This window comes from Carcharhinus amblyrhynchos, chromosome 18 (genome assembly GCF_965287045.1).
Source record: "Carcharhinus amblyrhynchos chromosome 18, sCarAmb.v2.hapA, whole genome shotgun sequence".
In the NCBI taxonomy this organism is placed as follows: Eukaryota; Metazoa; Chordata; class Chondrichthyes; order Carcharhiniformes; family Carcharhinidae; genus Carcharhinus; species Carcharhinus amblyrhynchos.
Window position 1 is genome coordinate 23370132 of NC_137341.1, and position 27945 is coordinate 23398076.

At 42.5% G+C, this 27945-nt stretch overlaps 1 protein-coding gene across 1 annotated transcript; it reads left to right on the plus strand.

The window, feature by feature from the left end:
- The first annotated feature begins 245 nt into the window (after nucleotides 1–245).
- On the plus strand, nucleotides 246–27637 carry LOC145354923 (ADP-ribosylation factor-binding protein GGA1-like). The gene is made up of 17 exons (XM_080206572.1): nucleotides 246–302; nucleotides 7856–7940; nucleotides 8304–8379; nucleotides 9162–9260; nucleotides 12923–13046; nucleotides 13549–13649; nucleotides 14190–14270; nucleotides 14857–14994; nucleotides 15153–15234; nucleotides 16074–16184; nucleotides 17063–17185; nucleotides 17813–17874; nucleotides 18153–18280; nucleotides 19215–19507; nucleotides 20254–20423; nucleotides 20944–21054; nucleotides 24085–27637. Exons 1-17 carry the CDS (start codon nucleotides 260–262, stop codon nucleotides 24193–24195), a joined length of 1938 nt encoding a protein of 645 aa, XP_080062698.1. The 5' UTR covers nucleotides 246–259; the 3' UTR covers nucleotides 24196–27637.
- Nucleotides 27638–27945: the final 308 nt, after the last annotated feature.

The window sequence follows — 27945 nt, forward strand, 5'->3', positions numbered from 1 at the left end:
TGTAACTTTGTGTGGTAAGATATTTAACGTGAAACTTGTAACTTTTAATTATTTTCCTATCTCTTTGTATTTGCCTTGGTTTCTGACTCTTGGCGAGTTTGTTTCTCCTGATTTGCACACTATCCTTTTTTTGCTCCCTTCACAATGCTCACATTCTGGACCCCTGTGACCGTGCGACCCTCGCGGCCGGATCTGGCGCGCTCTCTCTCGAGCAGCCGCTGTTTGTTCTCGCGAGGCCTCTCGGGGAGGAGTCGAGGAGATGGCGGCGGAGGAGGAGGGAGAGACTTTGGAGTCGTGGCTGAGTGAGTGCGGGGCCTCATCCCGGGGAGGGGGACAGAGCCCCTCACCCCGGGGGGACCCCATATCCCGGGAGGGAGACCCTCATCTTAGGGTGTGGAGGGGGAGAGACCCTCAGCTGGGGGTGGGGGCAGAACCCCCCCCCCCTCGTCATTCTGCGGGGAGGGAAGGGGAAGAACCCTCCCTCATCTCAGGAGAGGGGAGAGCACCCCCTCATGGGGGGGGTCTGTGGGTGGTGGTGCTCGTGGTGGAGGGTGAGAACCCCGCCTCATCCCGGGCGGAGGGTGGGGACTGGGAGACCCCCCTCATCCTGTGGGGGAGGGGGAAGAGCGCCCGCCATCTCGGGAGAGGGGAGAGCCGAGGGCTGGGAGGGTGCTGTTCATGTGTTAAATCCCGTCAGTTCGGGACAGTGGCTCAGGATCTGGACCAGGGGATTTGAGTGATTTTTATAGTAAAAGGTACAGGACTGGCGGGGGAGAGGCTGCCTCCCAGCCAGTAAATAGAGGGATGGGGGGATGGGGAGTGTTAATGAGGGGAGTCTGAGACCCACTGATCAAAGCAACCCTGATGCTGGAGCTGCTGTTTCTAAAATACAAACTTATACTTCCACTTAGGACAGACAGTGAAGTAGTTTTGAAGTGCAGTCACTGTTGTAATGTTGGAAATGGCAATCAGTTTTGATGTAGGAAGCTCCCACAAACAGAAACATGATTATTTTCTGTTTCAGTGACAAACATTGAGGAGAAGCTCTACTCTTCAACTGGGGATTTGAAGGATCACTTGCATCCACTCAAGAGGGCAGGCAAGGCCTCAATGTCACTTAGAACGATAGAATCCCTACAGTGCAGAAAGAGACTAACTGGCCCATTGAATCTGCATTACCTGTCCAAAAGAGCATCCTACCCGAGCCCTCCCCATTGTCCATCCCCATAACCCTGCACATTTTACGTAGTTCATCCACTAACCCACATGTTTGGACTGTGGGAGGAAACCGGAGCAACAGAGGAAATCCACACAAGCATGGGGAGAATATGCAAACTCAATGCAGTCACCCAAAGCCAAAATCAAACCTGGGTCCCCAGTACTGTGAGGCAGCAGTGTTAGCCCTTTCTCTCATTATCTTATCTGAATGACGCAAGCTCCAGTAGTGCAGCATTCCCTCAGTACTGCATTATCATGTCACCCTGTCTCTGAGGTGGGGCATGAGCTCATCACATTCTTAATCCATAGCTAAGAGTACAACTGACTGAGTTATGGCTGACCCTAAAAAGAAATGCATGGGTACCCAGATAGGAACTGGGCATTAACAGAATAGTGAAATGCAGAAAACTCCACTTCCTGCAATCAGAAAAATGTGTCACGTAAGGCCCTCATCAGCGTTTAATGAAATTCAGGAAGAAACTGACCCCAGCCATACTTACATTTCGTTAATAGTTAAGCAAATCACAACACGTTGTCCAGCAGGTGAGCACAGCTTTCCTGCTTTGTATGGTGCAAAGGGGTCTGGAGTCAGATCAAGCTGATGCCCTACCGACCTGTATGTTAACCTGTCATTGCCCTTAAATCCTGCAAATCTGACTTGACCATTGGCCCAGGAGATTATGGTTTTACCCGCAAGTTGCCTTGGAAAATTAATTTTTGAATGATAATCTGATTTTTTGCACTGGCTGGGGTTGGGGTGAGTGTGCACAGTGGAAAGATTTCTATCTTAAAATGTTACCACTGTGCCTTTCTGATAAAGGAAGTGAACTGAAAATTGCAGTAACCCAGAGTGTGGTTACAGAAATTGGCTGATCAGGAAATCATGGGTGAAGTCACAAGACAAGCAGGGTCATCTGGTTCTGATAGAGTAGCTTCTCTCAGACAGGTCACTCCACTAACTTCAGCAAAAACCAACATTCATTTGGGAAAGCCCTTATTTGGCAATGAGGGAATTTTTTTCATATTGCGTTATCTCTAAGTACTTGGTTACGCTGTTGATTATAGTAACATTGTTTTAGACTTATGTATTAAACAAGTAGAAAACACCTCACGTATTCCAGGTAAATGTACTTCCTTGTGCAGAATAAATTTTGTTTCTACTTAAAGTTTATTAGTATCACAGGTAGGCTTACATTAACACAGCAATAAAGTTACTGTGAAAATTCCCTAGTTGCCACACTCTGGTGCTAGTTCGAGTACACTGAGGGAGAATTTAGCATGAGCAGTGCACCTAACCAGCATGTCTTTGGACTGTGGGAGGAAACCCACACAGACACAGGGAGAACATGCAGACTCCACACAGTGAACCAAGCTGAGAATTGAACCCAGGTCCCTGGCGCTGTGAGGCAGCAATGCTAACCACTGTGCCACCCCTGTTGTAGTTAAACGTCAAATTATGGCAGAACTTTTACAAACTTCAAGCACAGATTCTATCCAAACACACCAGTGAGGATTTGACTAAAATCATTGTTTCAGGAGAGAAAAGTTCCACTGGTTGGTTTAATGTTTTAAGTTTCATTTCTGCTTTGTTTTAGTTTCAAGTATCCCCCTTTAATGGGCTGCCCTTCTTGCTTTGTCATTCAGTTTATTTAATTTAGTTTAATTGTTTTGCACAAAAGAGTGGGAGTAGTGTGGCATATTTAGCGCTACCTTGTTATGAAGCCAAAGTGAAGCTGGCACAAGTTAGAACATAGAACACTACAGCACAAACAGGCCCTTCGGCCCACAAGTTGCGCCCATCATATTCATACCTAACAGGCCTATCTATAACTCTGAATCCCGGTTCTGGGTGGACGACCCATATTGCTTCATATCTTTGCATATTTTATTCCTGACACTAGTCTCCAGTGAAGGATCCCACCCAAATTACCCAAACAAACCTTTTCAGAAAGTAATGTATGAGATATCTGCTAGTCTGAACGAGTTACATACAGGCTGTGTGTGGAGTTGGGCAAGTGAATCTGTTATCTCAATGCATAGATTCCAGCTGTTGTTCAGTGGGTGGCACTCTCATCCTTGAGCTAGAAAGTCATGGTTTCAACTTTCACTCCGAACATAAATACCATATCCAAGCTGACATTCCAGTTTGTCCTGAGGGTGTGCAGCAGCGTTGAAGGTGCCATTTTTTAGATAAGGCATTGAACTGAGGCCATTTCTGCCATCTTAAATGGATGCGAAAGTTCCCACAGTGTTATTTAGAGAAGAGCATAGGAGCTCTCCCCAGTCTTTTAGACAGTATTCCTCAACTAACATCACTGAAACACATCTGATCGATATCTTTCAAAGTTTGCTGTGTGCAAATTAGCTGCTGTCCTCCCCCTCCCCAATTAGTGCCCTCTTTACTATGGACCACCTGAGTTTGAGATTGGAATACCAAGTTAGCATAAGTAACTCCACGTCCCACATCAAAGGTCAAAGTGACATTAATATATTTCAGCATTGTTGCCGCAGTCTCTTCATCTTGGGTATCTAACCTTCCAAACAGTATTCTACCTGTAACTCGTGCCGTGGGTATCTAATATTCTATGCCTAACCGAACCTGTCGATTAGACTGCGCCTGTAACTTGCTCCCAAGTATCCTTGTACATTTAAATAAATGTTCCTTTTTGTGTGCAGTCTGTTGTTCTGTTCAAACCGTTCCAAAAGGCTGTACAGCTGCAATACCAGCGCGCACCCCCCCCCGCCCTTCGATCAAGTTCGTGAGACATGACCGCCCCTTCACAAAATGTTGCCTCACACTAATACATCCACTTATTTCCAAGTGGGAATAAATCCTGTCTTGAAGAATCCTCTCCAATAATTTCCCGTTGAGTCAACTTCTGAAGCCTCCAAAAGTCCTTTCTGGAACATGGGTCGACTTACATGCTAGGTATAAAATGTGAACCGTTAATGTGGGTGGTTGCCATTTTGAAGTATTTAAAGAAAAATAGTAATTCAGTTTAATTTACTGTTATTTAGTTAGTTGAATTAATTAATTATACCTTTAGCCACAATCAGAGTAATCTTTCTACAACTCATATCTCTCTCCGTCCGTTGAATTTGATATTCTGCATTCTTGAATGACCTAATGACACTTTGTACACAAATAGCATCCCATGATTTGATAATGAAATCATACGAAACATGAAGCGGGGCAGCACAATATTACCATTCTTGGTGAAAGTTTCTTCTTTGTCAACCACCTGCAACTTTAAAACTTCACTCCACCCTCATCCACCCAACCGTTGTTATGGGCACACATAATATAACTCCTTCAGGGAACTTGGTTTTACATTTGTAAATTACAAAGAACAAAGAAAATTATAGCACAGCAACAGGCCCTTCGACCCTCAAAGCCTACATCGACCATGCTGCCTGACTTAACTAAAACCCCCTACTCTTCTGGGGACCATATTCCTCTATTTCCATCACATTCATGTACTTGTCAAGACACCCCTTAAAAGTCATTACCGTATCCGCTTCCACTACCTCCCCCGGCAATAAGTTCCAGGTACCCACCGCTCTGTGTAAAATATCTGCCTTGTACATCTCTTTTAAAACTTGCCCCTCGCACTTTAAACCTCTGCCCCCTAGTAATTGACTCTTCCAGCCTGAGAAGAAGCTTCTGACTATCCACTCTGTCCATGCCTCTCATAATCTTGTAGACTTCTTTCGGGTCTCCCCTCAACCTCCATCGCTTCAGTGAGAACAAATCAAGTTTCTCCAACCTGTCCTCATAGTTAACGCCCTTCATACCAGGCAACATCCTGGTAAATCTCCAAAGTCTCCACATCCTTCAGGTTGTGTGGCAACCAGAAGTGAACACAATGTTCCAAATGCAGCCTAACTAAGGTCCTTTAAAGCTGCAACATGACTTGTCAATTTTTAAACTCAATACCCCGGCCAATGAAGGCAAGCATGCCATATGCCTTCTTAACTACCTTCTCCACCTGTATTGCCACTTTCAGTGACCTTTTTACTTATACACCCAGATCCCTTTGCCTGTCAGTACTCTGAAGGGTCCTGCCATTTACTATATATTTCCTATCTATATTCAACCTTCCAAAATGCATTACCTCACATTTGTCTGGATTAAACTCCATCTGCCATCTCTTCGCCCAAGTCTCCAACTGATCTATATCCTGCTGTATCCTCTGATGGTCCTTAATGCTATCCGCAAAATCCACCAACCTTTGTGTCGTCCGCAAACTTACTAATCAATCCAGTTACTTTTTCCTCCAAATCATTTATATATATTACAAACAGCAAAGGTCCCAGCACTGATCCCTGAGGAACACCACTTGTCACAGCCCTTCATTCAGAAATGCACCCTTACACTGCTACCGTTTGTCTTCTTTGACCGAACCAGTTTTGTTTCCACCTTGCCAGCTCACTTCTGATCCCATGCAACTTCACCTTCTGCTCCAGTCTGCCATGAGGGACCTTGTCAAAGGCCTTACTGAAGTCCATATAGACAACATCCACTGCCCTACCCTCCTCAATCATTTTCGTCACTTCCTCAAAAAACTCGATCAAGTTCGTGAGACATGACTGCCCCTTCACAAAATGTTGCCTCTCACTAATACATCCACTTATTTCCAAGTGGGAATAAATCCTGTCTTGAAGAATCCTCTCCAATAATTTCCCTGTCTCTGTTATAAGGCTCACCGGCCTGTAATTACCTGGATTATTCTTGCTATCCTTCTTAAACAAAGGAACAACGTTGGCTATTCTCCAATCCTCTGGGACCTCTCCTTAGCCAGTAAGGATACAAAGATTTCTCTCAAGGCCCCAGCAATTTCCTCTTTTGTCTCTCTTAGTATTCTGGGGTATATCCCATCAGGCCCTGGAGACTTGTCTACCTTGATGTTTCTTAAGAACCCCAATACCTCCTTTTTGATCTCAACATGACTCAAACTATCTACGCATCCTTTTCCAGACTCATCATCCACCAAATCCTTCTCTTTGGTGAATACTGATGCAAAGTACTCATTTAATACCTTGTCCATTTCCTCTGGCTCCACACATAGATTTCCTCCCTTGTTCTTGAGTGGGCCAACCCTCTCCCTGGCTACACTCTTACTCTTTATATATGTGTAAAAAAATTACCACAAGCTTTAATTTTGTTCTAACAGTGGTGCAAGCTAATACCACCTAAAATCCTGTATTCTCATGCCCTGTCATTTTCACTTGAATTGTTTTCGAATTGTTACACTCCACAGTTTGGTTGCTGGGTTTATTAAAATTCACAGCACATCCTTCATGTTACTGATGTGACTTCATTTACTGCTGTCTGATGATGATCTGCTGAAAACTGGTAAATTTGGCATCAAGGTGTCTTGGTCTTCTGTCACAACACTAGATTGTTTTGTTCCATAAAGTGGCTACATTAACCAGTGATAACAAGGGCTGCATGGTGGCACAATGATTAGCACTGCTGCCTCACAGTGCCAGAGACCTGGGTTCAATTCCTGGCTTGGGTCACTGTTTGTGTGGAGTTTGCACATTCTCCCCATCTCTGCGTGGGTTTCCTTCAGGCATTCTGCTTTCCTCCCACAGTCCAAAGATGTGCTGGTTAGGTGCATTGAGCATGCTAAATTCTCCCTCAGTATACCCGAACAGGCGCCGGGGTGTGATGACTAGGGATTTTCACAATAACTTAATTGCAGTGTGAATGTAAGCCTACTTGTGACTAATAAATAAACTTTACTTTTTACTTTACAGCTGTTAGTCTGAAATCTTTATACATTTCTGATGAGGATGTAATTATGCTGTTGAGTTTTGTGGGCCAGTTCTTATACATGCTTCTCAAGATCAGTGGTTGGTCTCTGTTCTGGGTTTGGGGAATCTTCTTCAGGATGGATTCCTCTTTCTCCTTTTCTTGCACCAGTTTTTCCTTTGCACTGAATTCTCTCACTGCGGGGCACTTACTTGATGAGTTGGAATTTCAGCTTTAAACCAATTTCATACTTCATTCAATTTGCTGAAGGATGCATTTCTATTTAAGACACGTCATGCACAGTCTAGTTTTCTATTGGGGTGTCTTAAGCTTATGCATATCTTCTTCACAACACAGACCATTTACCTGCCAAATTGAGGCTAAGTACTAATGCGAGCGTAGCCTTTCATAGCGTAAAATGAGGTTGACTTGTATGCTGGGTTTATGTGAAAGTATGGTTTTTGGTGCCCAAAAAAATTAACTCATCTTCTGTTCTCTGATAAGTTATAAACCCCTTGATTAAATTCCAAACCATGATTCATTCATGGTTATCCTTTAATCCATATACAAACCAACCAAAGCTCATTTCCTGTCCCCTTTCTCTTGGGTTATCTGTAATAGCATACACAATATTATTCTTTAATTCCTGGAGGATCTTGGACTGTCATGGAAGTTGGGAATCCAAAGCTAGAACTAGACTTGATGTGTAATTCACAAAATAAAATCCTCCAGCTACTGCTGATCTGAGACAAAAAGCCACATCATGGAAAGGCTCAGTAGGCCAGTGAGTATCAGTGGAGGTTAAGAAGAGTTGACGCCTCAGGTGTGGAACCTTCAGCACACACTGTTTATTCAAATATCTACATGTTTCTTTTAAAGATAAAGCAACCAACCCTCTAAATACTGAAGAGAAATGGGAATACATCAAAGGATTCTGCGATCAAGTTAATCTGGAGCTGGAAGGGTAAGGGAAGACTGGTTATTAGGGTGACATTGCTTAAGGAGAGATTGTACTTGTTCTGTGTGACATGCATAGCAGTTTAGATTATCGCTGTGTCCCAAGATTAATAAAATATTTGCAGGGTCATATGAAAAGTGTAGGACTAATTGGTAGCTCTCTCAGAGCCGGTACAGGCATGATGGGCTTCCTTTGGTGCATTATCATTCTATGATATAAGCATCAGGGTAGAAGTAACAGGATGATAATTTGAGAAGGGTTGGATTTTGGGTTGCCCTCTTTCTAAAAGCACTGTACAGAACAGTATTAAATGAAAGGGGAGAAAAAATGAATGATTGACTATTGAAATGTGAATTCCTCCATCTTTAGCCCACAGATTGCAACTCGTCTTTTGGGTCACAAAATCCAATCGCCACAAGAAAAGGAGGCGTTGTATGCACTAACGGTGAGATTATTTACTGATTGGAGTAGACACCTATCTGTTTAAATACCAGACCTTGAACACACACGTCCCATCGGGGCAGGTACACCAAGGTTCAGATATGGATTAAAACTTCCTCAGCACTATCCTATTAAACACTTCCATGATACATACACCACAGATTTAGGTACAGAATAAAGTGTCCTCTACATATCTCATTAAATAACCCCAGGGAGGTACAGCACAGGATTGAGACGGAGAAAAAAATCCCTCTGTATCTATTGTTCTTCTCTCAATATAAAATTATGTCCTAGGAACATAGGAATTGGTAGATGAAAACATTCAAGGTGCATCAATTTCATCATTTACCATCCTGGTAGACATGTGAAACAACAATTAATTAGATCAAAAATTACAGCAATTAATCTGTATTAATTAGTCCACAATTTATGCAGGCATGGAACAAAAAAAAGCTCTCCAGTAGTGTAGAAAACTCTCTAGTCGTGTAGGGTTTTGAGAACCACGGGTTCAAAATTACTTGTTCCCTCCTACTGATGCTACACTCACCACATGTCGTGTCTCAAATTATTCACACATTGTTTTTGAAAATGATGTATCTAAATTGAATAAATCAATGCTAACTGCTTCTTTTGACCCACCTCCTCGAGAAATTGGCCCATGGACCTCTTACTCACTAACTGTTTTCGTTGTCTCCCCAAATTGACTTCTCACCATCTGTTGTGTCCGCCGACTTTGGCTGATGTTTGTATGGTGGAATTTCATAACCTGGTCTTTTCTTTCCACAGGTGTTGGACATTTGCATGAATAACTGTGGCAAACGTTTTCAAAATGAAGCTGGAAAATATCGATTTTTAAATGATCTTATTAAAGTTCTATCACCAAAGGTAATGTGGAATGCTTTCCAGATTAATATTGTAATTTTGAGCCTTGTACTCATGGTAAGTGCTTTCTTATCCAATTTTCCTAGTTTTCCTGTGATTTCCACTATCTTTTGTATGAAGAAATGCTTCCTGATATCACACCTAAACATCATAGCTCAGTTTTAAGATTTAAGATAGCTTGTTGTTCAGACTTCCACCATTTCCACTCCAACAGAGAAATATTTGCTCTTGATTTGCCGTTTTGAGTCCTTTAAGCATCTTAAATATCTTGATTAGGTCGCCTCTTAATCTTCTGCAATAAGTGGGATGCAAGCTTGTCTAGGCAATAATTTATTCCTTTTAATCCAGTATTGTTTTGCTGAATCTGTGCTGACCCTCTCCAAAGCCAACATATTCTTCTTAGGGTTCAGTGCCAAGAACAGGACACAGTATACAAGATGTGGTCTGATCTGTACACCTGAACCACCTCAAAACCTGTCAAATACATTCTTGTTGAAATGATTCCCCCAAAAAGTGGCTCTATCAACTGGACAATATATTTTCAGAGAGACATAACCCTCTCTGGGATTAGTACTTTTCCATTCCTGTGTATTGATCACAAGGGATGCCATTAACTTTAAAAAAAAAAGCTGAATTCCCTGTTCTAAATTTACATTTTACAGTTTTAAATCTACATTTTAAACAGAACTTTTACTGCCAAGGAGTTAAATGAAAAAAGTACTAATTTGACACTATATTTCATGAATCCTTTATTCTTTAAACTCAGAAAATATTAATAGACTACTTACCATTTTGTTCTTAATTTCACCTAAGAGTTCTCTTATACTTGCTGGGATTTTGAGGATTCTTCACTTTTCCTGGAACCAAAAAAAAATAATGCCACAGCTCTCAGGAACTCTCTCTTATTCCTCAATTTTTGAATTTGGCATTTAGTACTCGGTCTCTTCGAGAATTCCCCTGCCAATCTCTTTCACTAGCAGACCTGACATTAATTCTTTGTGAATCTGGCGACGGTGCAGAGGGACCTCGGGGTCCTTGTGCATGAGTCGCAAAAACCCAGCTTGCAGGTGCAGCAGGTGGTCAGGAAGGCGAATGGGATGCTGGCCTTCATAGCAAGGGGGATTGAATATAAAAGTAGGGAGGTCTTGCTGCGGCTGTATAGGGCATTGGTGAGGCCACAACTGGAGTACTGTGTGCAGTTTTGGGCGCCGTACTTACGCAAGGATATTTTGGCCTTGGAGGGAGTGCAGAGGAGGTTTACTAGGCTGATGCCAGAGTTGAGGGGGTTGAGCTATGAAGAGAGGCTGAATAAATTAGGCTTGTACTCGTTAGAGTTTAGAAGAATGAGGGGAGATCTCATTGAGATGTATAAGATGATGAATGGGATGGATAGGATAGAGGTGGAGAGACTCTTCCCGCTCAGAAAGGATAGTAGGACTAGGGGGCACAGCCTCAAGATAAAGGGGGGGCGGTTTAGAACGGAGTTGAGGAGGAACTTCTTCACTCAAAGGGTGGTGAATCTCTGGAATTCTCTGCCTGCTGAAGTGGTGGAGGCTACCTCGCTAAATATTTTTAAGACGCGGATTGATGGGTTTTTGATAAGAGAGGGGATTAAGGGTTATGGGGAGAGGGCGGGAATGTGGAACTGAGCCACGACAGATCAGCCATGATCTTATTGAATGGCGGGGCAGGCTCGAAGGGCTAGATGGCCTACTCCTGCTCCTATTTCTTATGTTCTTATGTAATCTGGACTTTTCACTCTGAACATGGGCTACATATGCTTGGTACCTCCAACTCAGGAACATCCCTCATTCCTAATTGCATCAATGCTCCTTGTTCTGTTTGCTGGCAGAAATACCATTACCTTCTCAAACTGACACCTAGCAACTTTTCTCTCTCTCTCTCTCTCTCATCCTCACTTCTGCCTCCACATTCACAGAATTACATTCTGCCATATCCTCCACTTCCAGCATGATGTCTTCACCAAACACATTTACCCCTTCCCTCTCCAGCATTCCAAAGGAAATGTTTCCTCCGTGACACCATGGTTCTCCCAACACTTCAAACTCTTCCCATGGCACCTCCCATGCAGTTGCAGAAGGTGTGTCACCTTCCATTTTACTTGCTCTCTCTTCACTGTTCAAGGCCCCAAGTACACCTTGAAACAGCAATTTGCTTTATTTCTTTCAGTTCACTTTCAATTTAGTATACTGTATTTGTTGCTCATAATGTGGTCTTTGCTCTTATGTGGGGAGACCAAAATCAGAATGGGTGACTGCTTTGTGGAACTTTGCCCCTCAGTGCACAAAGCAGAGTTTCTGGTTGCATGCCATTGTAATTCATCATCTCGTTCTCACACTAACGTTTCTGTCCTTGGCTTTCTGCAGGGTGTTAGGGTCTTGGACTTCACTGACATATTAGAGATCTTTTATCAAAACAAGCTTTATTCATAACACAAATTAAGCATAACTTTAACAAAATGAAGCAGTGTAACTCTTAACCATTGAACAATCTTGACACACAAAAAGCAATAATTCTAATTTCTAACTTATCACTTTTTCAGTTTCAAATAAGCAACAGTCTTCCTATAGACTTAAAACCCACTTTAAATACAGTTAGCAATCACAGATATACTTGCTCTAACTTGGGTTAACAGTCTTGGAGCTTCCAGGGAGAGTTTGTAGAAGGAGAGAGAGCAGGCTTCTGACTTTAAACAGCTGCAGTCAGCAATTGAACTCTGCGTTGAAAAGAAAACTGTATCCCTGCTATAAACCTAACTCCTTCCATTAACCGTATCATCACGTGACTCTACATACCAAAACAAAACCTCTCATTCCTTTTTAAACCCAGGGGAAATCCCCATCTATAAACAACAGTTCATTAGCTTTATCTTAGACAGTACATGGCTAAAATGAGTTATCCTGCATCTGAACTAAATGTTTTCCCTGACACACCGACTGCCTGTAAAAAAAAACGCTGAATCGTAAAACAGTCTGCAGAAATATCAAATATATCAATAGCACAATATCATCACAAGCATTCCAGTGAAGCTCAACGTAAATGTGGGGAATGCTTTATCTTCCATTTATACGCCTTCTGGACTTAACATTGAGTTTAAAAATATCAGACTATGAACTGTGATGCCTATTTTGATTGTTTTTTTTCCACGTGCAATTTGTATTTTGTATTTTTTTTGCTTATCGTAGAATCCTTACAATACAGAGATCTGCACCGACTCTCCTGAAGAGCATCTTACCATTGGCCCCCCTGTCCTCCCCCCAGCTTTCCTCTATCCGCAGTATTTTGCATTTATTCAAGGTTTATTTTTGTTTATTTTGCATTTAACACTTCAATCCTGAACCTCAAAGTTATATTCCTGAAATAGCTGAATCATGAAATTAAGCATCTTTGCATTACTGGATTCCTCAGCTGTGTTCAACACTTTACATGCTCCCTGAGTGAATCATGCGAGTATATGTCAGTCATGATCAAAATGAATGACGGAGCAGGCTTGAAGGGCCGAAGGGCCTACTGCTTCTATTTTCTATGTTTCTATGTGTCAGTTGAAAGATAATGTAGGATGAAAGTGTTAGGAGAAGGAAGGCGTCCAATCCTGCCATTCTTTGCCTTTAGACTTTTTTTAATGTACATTTTTCTCCATGCAGTACCTGGGCATGTGGTCTTCAGAACAAGTGAAGACTAAGATAATAGAAATGCTATATAGTTGGACGCTGTGGCTACCAAGTGAAGTTAAAATCAGAGACGCCTATCAGATGCTGAAGAAGCAAGGTATGTAACATACGACTGACCCCGCACACAGTAACAAAAACAGGTTTTTATTTCTAAAGTGCCTTTCTTAAGGATGCTCCCAATGTAGTTTTGAGGTATAATCTCTGTTGTAATGTCCAAGCACGAAAGCTAATTAGCACACAACAAAGTCCCTCAAACAGCATTGTGTTGATGATCAGATTTTTTTAATGGCAGTGGTTGACAAATAAGTATGGGACACCAGCTCCCCTTTGAAACAGTGGAATGTTTTATGTCCATCTGAGAGGGCAGACAAGGCTTTGGCTTAACATCTCATCCAAAAGACAGCCAATTCCTCTCACACCCTTGTACAATTGCCCCTATTGTGAACTCTAGCCAACTGTTGAATTCCTTTCCACACCCGTTGTGTTAAATACTATCCTTATTGCACTTCATGCATTTTCTCAGATGGTAGCTAGCTGGGCATGCACAGTAATATAATACTCGTTTTCCTTCCTTACGTTTTTTCCTTCGCATTCCTTAGGTGTAATAAAAAAGGATCCGAAATTACCAGATGATAAACCTTTTCCACCACCTTCTCCAAGAATGAAGAGCTCACTTTTTGATGATGAAGAGAAATCAAAGGTAAAAAAAACTCCCTACAGTACTAGCTCGTGAAGCACTGTCATTCTAATAAGATTTTCTCATTCTCTGTGATTTCAGAGTACCCTTCCTCAAATCTCCAGCTCCTCTCCTCCAACTGCAATTCCCACTCTCTCTTTACCTTACTGCTATTCTTCATGTCAACTCCCCAATCTCTACTCTTCTCCATTATCTTGACCTGATGGCATCTCTGCACCTTGGTTTTGTCCACTGATTGACTTTTTTTTTCCTTTTTATTCACTTTGGGATTAAGAAAAGGGAAATATAAAAGGTAAAGTCTTTTCTTATCTCTATCCCAATGCCTACTGTCACAGTAGTGGTGAATCAGTAAAGTTTGGACAAATCATTGGAATATGGAATTTTAAATGTATAAGAAATTCTGCAACAAAAATTATACTTTACTGCAAAAACAAAATGAAAATAAAATTTGAAGGGTTGGAGAATTCTAGCTCTGCCCTTTTAGGTGATAAGTGAGTTCAAGTGAAAAAGGCAAGTCTTTTCTGTAAAATTCTGTCCCCACAGCTCCTTGCAAGACTTATCAAAAGCAACAATCCAGAGGATTTGCAAGCTGCCAATAGATTGATTAAGAATGTCATCAAAGAGGTGAGTTCATTCACAATGGCTGGAAAATTTCTAAAAAATACAACTGTGGCCTAATGAACCTTTAAACCAGCAGTGCATCCCCACTAACCTGCTAAACCCTACAATATGTATCTTGTGACCCACCTGACCCAGCAGTGATGAGACAAAATGAAGGACCTCAGGGGGCAGGTCTTTCGTTTAGAAGATTCAGAATAATATAGCAATTTGACTGGATATTTATAACAGAGCTTTCCTTCAGTTGGTGTTAAGAGCTACAAAATAATGTGGATTAATAGGATCCCAGGATCAATTCTGGTCTGCCTGTCAGATGAACCTGGCAGAGGAAAGCTGCACAGGTTACTGTTGCTGACAATTTTTGTGTCCCAGCAGAATTCCGGTTCTCACTGGAAAGTGTGTTCTATGAAGGTGATCATGGTTAAACAGCCAACCAACACTTCCTGTCTAGTCTCAGTCATGAAGCTTTGTGTTACACATCATCTGCCTGCTTTCTGAGTGTATGGCTGAAGGTTTTATGAAAGAAAACAAGAGTGAATGTAATTGGAAGTTTTTGTTTCCTAATAAATTCTCAAACTGAAGTTGTTCACAGGACCAGGAAAAGTCTGAGAAAATCAGCAAAAGGATTCACACTATTGAGGAAGTGCACAACAACACAAAGCTGCTAAGTGAGATGCTGAGCCTGTACCAGAGAGACAGCTTGCCCGAAGACCAGATAGAAATACTGAAGGTAACAATCTGATATGAACCACATAAATCCCTCGCATAGATTCCAGTTTGTAACCAATTCTTGGGTATCTGTTTGTCTGTTACTTTAAAAGTCTGACAACATCATTTTCATCCCAGATTTTCTGTTTTCTGATTGTGTTCCCTGCTGTTTATGTACAGGGCTTGTATCAGCGCTGTGAGAAGCTGCGGCCGACACTATTTCGACTTGCGAGCGACACTGTAGATAATGATGAAGCATTGGGTACGTTTCCAGTTTTTTTTGGGGGGGGTGGTGATGGCAGAGGGTTTCACTTAATGGGGAACATCCTGGAGACAGGGTGCGGGCAATTTGGGAGGGTGGTGGTGCGGTGACCGGTCCCATTGATTTGTTTCTAGCCAAGTGCCAGAGAGTCACCTATTACAGCAGAGAAGGTGGCTACTCGGCCCATTGAGACTATGTCTGCTCTCTCCACAGCAGTCCAGTCAGTTCCTTTCCCCCATTAAAGCCCTGTAGCTCTGCAGATTTATTTTGTTCGTGTGCCATTCAATGTTGTTTTGAAATCATTGATTGTTTCCACTTCCATTTTCACTTCCAACACCTTCCAGGTTATTACCACTCATTGCATAAGAGAAATTCTTCCTCAAATTCCCTCTTGCCCAGAACCTTAAATCTGTGTCCCCTAGTTCTTGTACTGTCAACTGATGGGAATAGTTTTTCCCTTCTTAGGTTACCCAAATCTGTCATAATTTTCTTTACTTCTATCAAGTCTCCCCTCAATCTCCCTTTTCCCAAGGAGAACAACCTCAGTATTTCCAAATTAACTTTGTAACTAAAATCCCTCAATCCTGGAACCATTCTGGTAAATCTCTGCTGCACCCTCTCTCAGACCCTCACAGTATAACCTGTCTCTGCTGCTTTTCTCTTATTTATGTAATTACAAAAATCTTCCCATGGCTGTGCCACCAAGATAGGATTATGCAAATTTAATTTCCAGCTGTTTTGGACAGGGAAAACATTTTGCTTTCCACTCTTCTGTTATGGGGCCAATGCTACGGGGTTCAGACATCCCTATAATGCTGATTCCTTTCCCAACATTTTAGTGGAGATTCTACAAGCCAATGATTCACTTACCCTCATGGTCAACTCGTACAAGAAGATTGTGGAGGGATATGAGGAGGAGAGAGTGGCCTCAACAAAAGCAGCTTCCAAAGGTAATCCTGGCTACCTTCCTGCCACTCACTACAATTGGCCAACACCAAGGTCCATTTTATGTACTTTCTGATGAAGAATTCTTGGAATGAAAATGCTGGGAATACTCAGCAAGTCAAACAATGTCTTTGGAGAAAGAAACAAAATTAATGTTTCAGGCTGATGACCTTTCGTCAGATTTGGAGAAGTGCTCCAGCTGTAACTTTTTAAGCAAATGTAGAGCTTGGTAAAATAATGGGTTAGGGATGGAATGAATAGAGTGGGGATGGTAGGCTAGAATAATTACCTGACAAAAGGAGGCGATAAGGGCACAAACATGGATATACTAGAAGCAAAACTGTTAGAGAATGCCCAAAAGAAAATGGGAGTATTTTTTCTCTATTAAAATTAAAATATATTCACTGGGGCAAAAATATGTTTTTGTATGCCATTATTATTGGTGCTAGGGCTCCAAGGAGAAGTTTGGTTAAGCTCTTAAGTTATTGAACTCGATGTTGAAAAGCTGTGAAGTGCCCAGATCAAAGAACAACAGTGAGGGCCAAGTCAGAAGTCAAAATCTATGTGTATGGACAGTTGAAGTCAGAGAGGCCAGAGTATGAGTGTGGGGGACCAGGGTGGGAAAGGTCAGAGTGCGGATGTGGGTATAGAGGACAGAGAGGTCAGAATGCGAGTGTGGAGGACTAGGGTGGGATAGGTCAGAAGGCGAGTGTGGGTACAGAGGACAGAGAGGTCAGAGTGTGAGTGTGGAGGACCAGGGTAGAAAAGGTCAAGAGTGCAAGTGTGGATACTGAGGACAGAGAGGTCAGAGTGTAAGTGGTTTGTGCTTGAATCTGAATTTTTTTGGGATCAGGATCTAAACACGATTCTTTAATTTTTGAAGCTGATCCTGTGCTGGCAGATTTAACTGAACTTGAGTTGGATTTAAGAAATCCTGGAACCTTCTCGAACCCAGTATGTGGGAAGCTGCTGCCATCCTTGTTAGATGAAGAGCTGATGTCATTGGGTGAGTAACATTCTGCCTTTTAACTGAATACAATAGCACACAGTCACACATTCTGTGGCTGGCAATGTGCAAAGTTTCTGCCCTTGGCTATATCCTTTCTGTCTTCTCGATTGATTAAACGTGCTTGACTCAGTTGTGTCTTACTTGCGTTTGAGTTATAAGATCTTGGGTTCAGTCCCACTCCAGATACTTGAGGATATAATCCAGGCTGACACTCCCAGGGCTATACTGAGAGAGTGCTGTATTGTTAAAGGTGCCATCTTTCAAATGAGATTTTGAACTGAGGGCCGTCTGCCCTCTTAGGTGGATTTATGGTGTGAGTGAGAAGAAGGAGAAAGTTGGTGTTTAGACGGTGGGGTCAACTGGGTTAGTTGGCTTTGTCACATGAGCTTTGGATTCATTTACTGCTTTTCTTCTTTTCCTCCAGTGGCTATTCTGAGAAACATCCTTTGATCTAAAAATTAGATTAAAATTGATTGATGTTTCCACCATTGATCATCCTTTCCAAGGAATCATGCATCAAATAATGGATAGGTGCTCAAAAAGACCACCCTCAGTGAGGGTCAGGTGTTTGGAAGAGTGCATCTAGCTTCTGTATAGTAACTCAATGGCACATTGCTCTTCCAGACCTGAATGACTCCCCCCTGATGCAGCAAGCACATGGATCCATCAGTTGGAATTCATTTGAGGTAAGTTGCATAAGGAATTGGATATCTGCCCTCTTCCTCTGCTGTATGACCTAGCCTTCAATAGACTGAATGTGTGTTTGGTATATTGAGTGAGTTAGCATGTTTTTTGACATGTTGATTGAATGGTTGAGTGTGTCATGCTGTACAAGTTATAGATATCTCTTCCTCGATGCACCCACAATCCTTTTCTTACCACGCAGAGAATGTGTACAAATATTTGTCCCTATTACAGTCATTGTATTTATTCGTGGTATGCTGTCGTGTCTCTAATGTTGCAGGAAGCAAATTCAACTGTAACCATACCGAACTCAACAACCAATGGGAGCGGAGGCCTGGCCAGTCTAGACCTGCTAGGCAAGACACTGATGGCTGAATCTCTGGGACCTCAAGTTCAGGCGTTCCGATGGTGAGAACCATCATCGATTCCTCTGTCTCTTTGTTCCTCTGTCCATTTGTCTTTCTCTCTCTCATTGATGCACTCCCTCAGTACTGCCATCCTGTACCACTGCACGACCTCAGTGCCATCCCAGAGAGTACAGCGCTCCCTCACTGCTGCCCCTGAGAGTGCAGATCTCCCTCAGTACTGCCCTTTTGCTGATGGAGTACTCCCTCAAGTGCTGCCCTCCTGCAAGTGGGGTATCCCCTCAATTCTGTCCCTTCTCAAATGGGGTATCCCGTCAGCTCTACCCCTTTGCAAGTGGAGTACTCCCTCAGTGCTGCCCTCTGACAATGCAGAGTTCCGTCGGTGCTACCCCTTTGCAAGTGGAGTATTCCCTCTGCTACCTCCTAACAGTGCAGAGCTATTTCAATACTTCCCCTTTGCTAATGCGATACTCCCCTAGTTTGCCCACCCCTCCCCCTCGACAGTGTAGAGCTCCCTCAGTGCTGCTGCCCCAATCGTGGAGAGCTCCCTCAGTGCTGCCCCCTGACAGTGCAGAGCTCACTCAGTGCTGCCCCCCGACAGTGCAGAGCTCCTTCAGGGCTTCATCCTCCCCGCCAACAGGGCAGAGCTCCTTCAGTGCTGCCCCCCCACCCCCCGACAGTGCAGAGCTCGCTCAGGGCTGCCCCCCGACAGTGCAGAGCTCGCTCAGGGCTGCCCCCCGACAGTGCAGAGCTCGCTCAGGGCTGCCCCCCGACAGTGCAGAGCTCGCTCAGGGCTGCCCCCCGACAGTGCAGAGCTCGCTCAGGGCTGCCCCCTCGGTGCTGCATTAATTCATGAAGTAGTTCTCAGAGCTCTTAGCAAAATCAATGATTGTTTTTGGTGCCTTGTTCCTTGAAACAATCAAAAAATTTAAACCTCTTCTTTACAAAATAACATATTCTATTTGTTACCCATTCAGGAACCAGCCACAAGTGAAACCCACGCTGAAGGAGCTTCAGAGTCAGGCTCTGATGCACCAGCTGCCTGCAGCCATGGATCCCAATGCTTCTGCAGTGTCAGCTCAGCTCACAGCATCAGCTCTTCCCCCACAATGGACAATACCACCAGGGTTCTGCCAGGACTCTCCATCCCAGCCACTTCACACCATACCTGTCTCTCCACAGAAACCCTCACCTGCCAGTCCCCAGCAAGTTGGCACCAATGACCTCTCCTTGAAGAATGTGTTTGTGCCTTTGCAGAGCATCAAAACAAGTAGGTGCAAAAAGAGAGATGGGAAAGATAAGGGATGACCATTTGTATTCATCAATACAGTGGAATTCCAACCTGCCCATGTTTTAACAGATGGGGTGGGATCTGATGGTGTTCAAAATGATTTCAGGATTCAATGGTGAGGAAGCAGTTTTCATAGTGAGCTTTAGGACTTGTTGTTAGCGAGCAGACTTTGCCATACACAGGACTCAGTATTTGGAAAGGGCTGAAGAAGGAAGTGAAAGTTAGACATGCCTATTGAGCATGCCTGGATCAATCAGGTGAGCCAAATAGCCTTCCCCATCAGTCCATTATAATTTTCTTCAGTAACTAGTACAACCACAACTAGCATTTATATAGCATTTTTAATGCAGTAAGTTGTCCCAAGACGCTTCGCAGGAGGGTAATCAGACAAAGATTGAGACTTAGGTTCATGTGAGCCAAAGTGGTGAGTTTTAAAGATTGTCTTAAAGGATGAGAGAGATGTAGGGAGATGGAGAAGTTTAGGGATGGCTCTTCTGAGCTTCAGGCCTCAGCAGCTGAAAACCTGGCTGCTAATGGTGGGGCTCTGGATACCACTCAGAGCTGGTAGGCCCAGATGAGAGATGTTTCCGTCCTCCCCTTCCAGTTTGGTGTATGAAGACCAGTTTTAATCTGCATTCGACAGTCCTGGTAAGATCAGTCAAAAGAGTAGGGCAGGATCTCAGTAGCACAGCTGGCATAACTTCCTTCCCCTGTTAAACCCGCAGGTACTGTTCCGCCCGTTACAGCCTTTGACAGAGATGGTTTCCGAGTCCTGTTCAACTTCGCCAAAGCCCCTCCCCTCGGGAGGCCCGACCTTTTAGTTGTTGTCATCACACTGTTGAGCTCAGCGCCAACACCCATAAAGAGTATTACATTTCAAGCTGCAGTGCCAAAGGTATGACTGCTCATTGCAGATTGCTTGGGTTTATTTGGCTTCACTCATATATGAATCATATCCAAATTGAACTGTATTTGACTGTTGCTGATGTATGCTTTGACTGTGCCTTGTGTCTGAGGGAGGCCTGCTCAGTTTCTTTGCTGCAGCTGACCTCTCCTAATATGGTGGCACAGTGGTTAGTACTGCTGCCACACAGCACCAGGGACCCAGGTTCGATTCCCAGCTTGGGTCACTGTTTGTGCAGAGTCTGCACGTTCTCCCCATATCTGCATGGCTTTTCACTGGGTGCTCTGACTTCCTCCCACAGTCCAAAAGACATCTTAATTAGGTGCATTAGCCATGCTAAATTCTCCATCAATCTACCCAAACAAGTGCTGGAGTGTGGTGACTAAGGGATTTTCACAGCAATTTCATTGCAGTGTTAATGTAAGCCTACTTGTGACTAATAAATAAACTTTATTGTGTTGGAGGAGTTGTGACTGTTCTGTCATTGCTCTGGGTGTTTGTTTGTTTCCAGGCGATGAAGGTGAAGCTGCAGCCCGCCTCTGGCACAGAGCTTCCTGCATTCAATCCTATACTCCCACCTCCCGTCATCTCACAAGTCATGCTTCTTGCTAACCCCCAGAAGGTAAGCGATTTGATGGGTAACTTGCTTTCAATAAACCAACTCCGGGCATATTCTGGAAGGTTTCATTACATTACTCTTGTACCCTTGACCTCACTAAGTACTGTGTACTTTGTCATCCATGTGCTTGACTTTGTCACCTACTGCATTTGAATCATAGAACTGAAGGAGGCTATTTGGCCCTTTGTGTCCATGCTGGCTCTTTGCAAAAAAACTCAGTCCCACTCCCCTACCTGTCACCCTGCAAATTTTTTTTGCTCTCCAAATAAGTTATGCCATTCCCTTTTGAAATCTGTTTCCCAGACAGTGCTTTCCAAATCCTGACCATTCACTGCATACCCCACCCTTGGAAAGCAAAGAGCCTTCCTTACTCAATGGACAATTAGTCATTTGTCTTTTTTACTCCATTGCCAATTTTTTTTTTGAATTGCCATGGTGGTTTTGCTCCAGTAGTAGTGTCCAGGAGATAAATCTTCAATTCATGGAGGTTCTGAGGCCTCACTGACCCCCTTCCAATCCAGAACCTCAATATGAAATTGAATGCACTTCTGCTCCTCTAAGCAAACAGTTTAACAATTTTTCTGTTTTCTTTTGTCCCATTTCTCCCTCTCCAAAATTGGCAGGCTATAACGAATGGAATGCCATAAGGGTTAGTAGTGGAACCTCTTTTTTTTACAAATCGCTATTAATGACTTTGATAAAGAGATGGGAAGTAGTATATCTAAGTTTCCTGACAATACAAAGCGAGGTGGGAATGCAAGCTGTGAGGAGGCCATAAAGAGGCTGCAAAAGATACAGGAAGATTTAGTGAATGGGCAACAAGGTGACAGATAAAGTGTTATATATAGAAATGTGAGGTTGGTCACTTAGTAGTATGAATGGAAAAACAGAACATTTTTCAAAAGACATGAAACTTTTAGATACTGATGTTCAGTGCAACCTGTGTGTGCTTGCACAAGGAACTGAGAAAATTAGCATGCAGATACAGCAACCAATTAGCAAGACAAACTATATGTTGGCTTTTGTTGCAAGGGACTACAAGAATTAAAGAAGTGACAGAGATTTGGTGAGACCACACTGGACCAATGTGTACACTTTTGGTCTTCCTAACTTAAGGAAGAATATATTTGCATTTGAGTCAGTACAGCAAAATTCACTAAATTGTTGAGAGACTGGGTAAATTGGGCCTATTATCCCTCGAATTTAGAAGAACGAGAGGTGATCTCATAAAAAATACAAGATTTTTAAGAAGTTTGACAAATGCTGAGAGGTAGTTTTCCCCTGGCTGGGGAATCTAAAACACAAAAGCATAGTCTCAAAATAAGGGATTGAGCATTTAGGATTGGGATGAGGAGAAACTTTTCTACTTAGAAGGTTGTGAATCTTTGGAACCCTTTAACCCAGATGGTTGTATGTAGTGCATGATTGAGGATATTTAGGCTGAGGTACACATATTTTTGGTGACTTTCTGAAGTGAGGGATGTGGGGAACAGGCAAGAAAATGGTGTTGAAGTAGAAGATCAACCATGATCGTATTGAATGGCAGAGCAGGCTCAAGGGGTTGTATGGTCTAGCCCTGCTGTTGAAGGTTGTTTGTTTTGGTAAAACCAAGTAGGTTCCGTTCCAAACACTTTGTAAGTCTTTTGGCTGAAGTCAATATAGAGGTGAGGGGTCAACCTGATGTCAAGGTTTCTATCTGTAAAATGTATTGGTGAATCGTACTTATCAAGTGATTTCCAACTGACCATACATTTCCAACATAGGCTTCTGAACAAGCCGATCTTCATGATGCATTGTCCATCCTCACAATCCTCCCAGGCTCACCATCAATTGATTGGATGATTCTTGACCACCAGTCATGGTTTTTCCCCATGTCCAATATTTATCTAAATAATAAAAGCATTCAAATAAAATTTTTCCTCTGAGAACTGATTGCAGTAAGTTTGCAGATGACACAAAGATTGGCCGAGTTGTTATCAGTGAGGTTCAGTGTCTTGGCTTACAGGAAGACATAGACAAGATGGTCAAATGGGCAGGTAAGTGGCAGATGGAATTTAACCCTGAAAAGTGTGAGGTGATGCACTTTGGAAAGAGTAATTTGACAAGAAACTATACTATGGAAGTTCTGACATTGGAATGTTCCGAAAAACAAGGGGACCTTGGCGTGTTTGTCCACAGATCTCTGAAGGTGGAAAGCCAGGTAAATAGGGTGGTGAAAAAGGCGTATGGCGCTCTTGCTTTTATCAGTCGGGGTATAAATTACAAAAGCAGAGAGATCATGATGGAGTTGTATAGAACTTTGCTGGACACAGCTGGAATAGTGCAGTTCTGGTTGCCACATTATAGAAATGACATAAATGCACTGGATGGGAGAGAAGATTTATTAGGATGCTGCCTGGGATGGAATATTTAAGTTATGAAGAGAGGTTGGATAGACTTAAGTTGTTTTCATTGGGAAAGAGACTGAGGGAGTGACCTGACTGAGGTGTTCAAGATTATGTGGGGCATGGACAGAGTGGATGGGGGGCAGCTGTTCTCCTTAATTGAAGGGTCAGTTACAAGTAGACACAAAAGGAAAGGGTAGGAGTTTTAGGGGGAATTTGAGGAAAAAACCTTTTTACTCAGGGTGGTGATGGTCTGGAATGGACTGCCTGGGAGGGTGGTGATGGTCTGGAATGGACTGCCTGGGAGGGTGGTGATGGTCTGGAATGGACTGCTTGGGAGGGTGGTGGAGGTGGGATGCCTCACGTCTTTTAAGAAGTACCTGGATAAGTACTTGGCACACCATAACATTCAAGGCTATGGACCCAAGTGCTGGCAAGTGGGATTAAGTGGGCAGGTCAGGACATTTCATGCATTGGTGCAGACTTGCTGGGCCGAAAGGCCTCTTCTGCACTGTAGTAATCTGTGATTCAGCTGTGTCCTCAAGACTAATTCAATTCCTGGAAGCCCCAGGACAAAGCTGGAGAGTTGACAACCCCAATGTGTGGATTGTTATTTATTTATTAATTTTTGTTTTGTGTCCGTTTTCAGGAAAAGGTTCGGCTGCGTTTTAAGCTGCTCTACACTTTGGCAGAACGGCCCTTCACGGAAGTTGGGGAGGTCACTGAGTTCCCAGCCACGGAGACCTGGGGCAGTTTGTGAGGAGTGAACAGGATTAGTGTGAAGAACCAAAGGAGATGCAGAGTCTGAGGGGGACACTAGCCCAAAACATGAAAAATCTCAACAACAGTACCACAGAATTCCCTTGAATTACATTATATTCCACTCCAAGAGTGATTGACAATGGTTGGGATCATTTTATTTTCGCAAGGAAATGTTGCAACTTTAGGCAGCTCTGGACACTATTTTGCCATGTTGTGTCTTCTTTACTCCCCTTTCTAGAGAATTGGTGCTCAAGCAGATGAAGACTTGTGGTCACTCAGGCTTGCCATACTGCACAGTTAGGGTGCAATCCCTGCCCACCCAGCATATGTACTGCACACCCAGCATTGACAAGCTGGATCACTCTCCCTAGTCACAGTTACAGCATGTGTCCAGTATCAATATGAAGGGGGCACTCTCATTTGTCAATATTAGGCTACTCATTGCAGCTCCGCACACAAGGGATGCATTCCTTCCACACAGACAGACTGTACACTCAAATTCGGAATGTGCCCTCACTTTGTGCCCTTCCTCCCCCAACCTTAGTTCTATCTTTTGCTTTGAGTTCTCAGAGCCACACTGTGAAGTGCCATTTACCCACCAAGTATTGGAAGGGACACCAGACCTGATGCAATGAGTTTGCCTCCTTATACTAGAAGTACTCCTGTTTCCTGACTCTCATCCCTGGATATTTGTCACACTATAGCTGGCGTTCTGTTAGATACGGGACTATCCAGCAGCCAGTGGTTGGAAGATAGAAATGTGCACTGATGTTATTACTTGGGATGTTGGAGCTTCTGTGTTCTACCAGTAGATGTCACTAGTTTACAAAGCACACTGTATATGCTTTAGAAACTAATGAGAAATAAAGCATAACAAACAACCAATCCAATTGAAAGGGGATTACAACTAAAACAAAATCAAAGGAAACTTAATCAATTAAAATTTCATCTTGAGGGGTAATGATGCTGGAGCCCACCAGTCACAGAAACTCTCAAGCGTACAGGTGGACATTATGTGCTCTCTGTCCTGCGATGCAAGGATAATCATGGAGGAGAGGCAGGCAGCCAGGATGAATGACCCCCTGAACCACCCATTGCCTGGACCTGTTAATGACCAACTTGGACTGACCCAGGAGCAAACCAATTAGGAAGAAAACATAGTCTATATATCCTCATTGCAATTCCTTACACCCTATGGATATAGAATTAAACTCCCAAGTACAAACACAACTACAAGAAAAGGGAGATGAAGAGGATATAGTCCCTTTTAATTTCCAGTTCCATCCCCCAACTCTTTGCAGCTTGGATCCTTGGCATTAATTGCAGCAGGACGTTTGGCTGCTCTCTTCAACAAGTGTAATCCACCAGAAAACAACAACGGTGATAATGTGACAGGAGATGCTAATATTTGGGCAAGGGGAGTACATAGGAACATAAATGGGCCATTCTCCCTCAAATCATCTTCGAGTAATTTGTCCTTTTGCCCCAACAGTGAATTATCTTCATGTGATGTAGTAGTCGGAGTTGGCAGCACTTGGTATGAATAGCACAGGTCAGACATGACAGTGATATCTAGATTCCTGGCAGCTATTGTGGGCCTGTTTTTTCAAAAACGCAGTGTCTAGTTTGGCTTTAGTTTTTCTTTGTGCTTATATTAGTCAGTGTATAGAAGAACGTAACTTGTGTCTGAGCACCTAATTGAAAGACTGACCTGTTCTCAGAGGAGTGGCAATTGCCTTACTCCATTGACAAAATAAATTAGTTTGTGGTCAGAAAGTAAAATTTAGGAGACTTCACACTGTTGAAAATACCACCTGGAAATTCTGCACAGCCACCTCAAAGCTATGAGACAATTTACAAAACAATGAAAACACGTTCTTGGATATAGTCAAGTAAATAAATGTTTAAGAAGAGAAACTAATCTTGAAAATGCAATCAAAGTGTATTTATATATAAATATATATATATTTTTGTAATTTTAGAAAATGCAATAATGTAACTGTGTAGATTTGTCAATCATTTAAATTACATTACCTTTCAGATTATGTAACATCATTTAAATCTATAAAGGTGCACGCCAGATGATGTTTAGAAGGTTGAAGTTTGGAAATTATTTGGCCATGTATAACAATGCCATAATTTTTCAATTTAATGTGTGTCAACTTAAGCTTGATGGGTGGCATTCTCATTTTTGATTCTGAAAATTTTGGGTCAAAATCCCACTCCAGAGACTTGTGCTCATAATCTGGGCTGATACTCAGGGCAATACTGAGGAAGTGCTGCATTGTCAGAAGTGCATTGTTCCTTCCAGATGTCGAATCTTGTCTGTCTGTGTTCTGGTGCATGTAAAAGACCCTGTAGCACTATTTGAAAGGGGAGCAAAGATTTATCCTTGGCATCCTGGGCCAACATTCCTCCCTCAATCAACAAAGATTGTGGGATTTTGCTGTGTACAATACATGATATTCCTGCATAATGATGTCTGCACTTTGAAGTAGTTCCATAGCATCTGAAGCACTTTAGGACATGCCTGAAGTTTTTAGGTGTTGTAATAAATTCTTTTTCCTGTAGCAGACAGGTGTATTGAAGTTTTGCGATATTTTTAGGCTTTAAAGGACTGCAATTTGTGCACTGGATTGTTTGTTAAATCATTGGGGTGTTAAGGAGAACTTGCTTGAAATCTGCAGGTGCAAGAATTCGAGTTCTATGCTTCTTCCTGAATCCTGCACTTTAATAAAATGGGAGAGGGTGGGAATCATCATGATCCTGTTATGATTATTGATTGTCATAATTGTTGAATTTAGGTGCTCCTGCTGAACTGTTGCACATAAGTTCAATTTTCAAGTTTGTTTTATATTTAAAATCCCCTCATTCTTTCAATAAAATCTGACTTCTTCCATTGTATAGTGCAGTATGTTCATTACCCTTCTCTGACCGTGGAGTGAATATTATAACGGAGAGTCTAATACTGAGGAGAGATGTAATTGAGATTCTTAGAAAAAGAACTATACTTTTCCAACTCTATCCTTGTGATTATAAATGCTGTCAACAGCTGACCCTTCAACTGTCTGGACCCTAAGCTCTGGAATTCACTTCTTACTCTATCCCTCTCTTCAATGATACTTCTTTAAACCTGTCTCTTTGACCACATATTTGGTTTACCTGTCCTGATGTCTGCTTTGGCTTGGTAAGTGTTTATTTTCTGATTATACATCTGTGAAGTGCCTTGGGACGTTTACTGCACTAAATACACTATATGAATGCAAGTTATTATAATATGCTCCTCCTGTTTCTGGTACTTGAGCAGTATGCTATAACAGAACCAGTGATTATGCACTTTTATGTGAACTGGTAGTTTATGCTTTACTTTGATATATTGTTCACCAAGTCTGTTTTAGTATTTCTATCTGCTGAAAGCAAAATAAATCTTTTGAAACCGCCTCAGGTTTTTTTTGTATGTTCTTGTCTTCCTGTACAGTCTCCAGAACCTGCAGATGATAGCTATCCAGACTCTGTGATATGTGTTCACAGTGGCTGCTGGAAGATGTTTTGTGTTGTGGATAGGTCAGTAACTCTCAACATGTTCAATCCAGAATAAAGCCAACCCCATTATCTCATAAATTGAGACAAACACGATGAAGAGATTTGATATAAAAAGTGTTTTATACCAGTATAGATTGACAGTTTCAAACCTCATTAGTGGTTTATTTAATTCCTTAACAGTCAGAAGTTGTTACAAAATCCATTT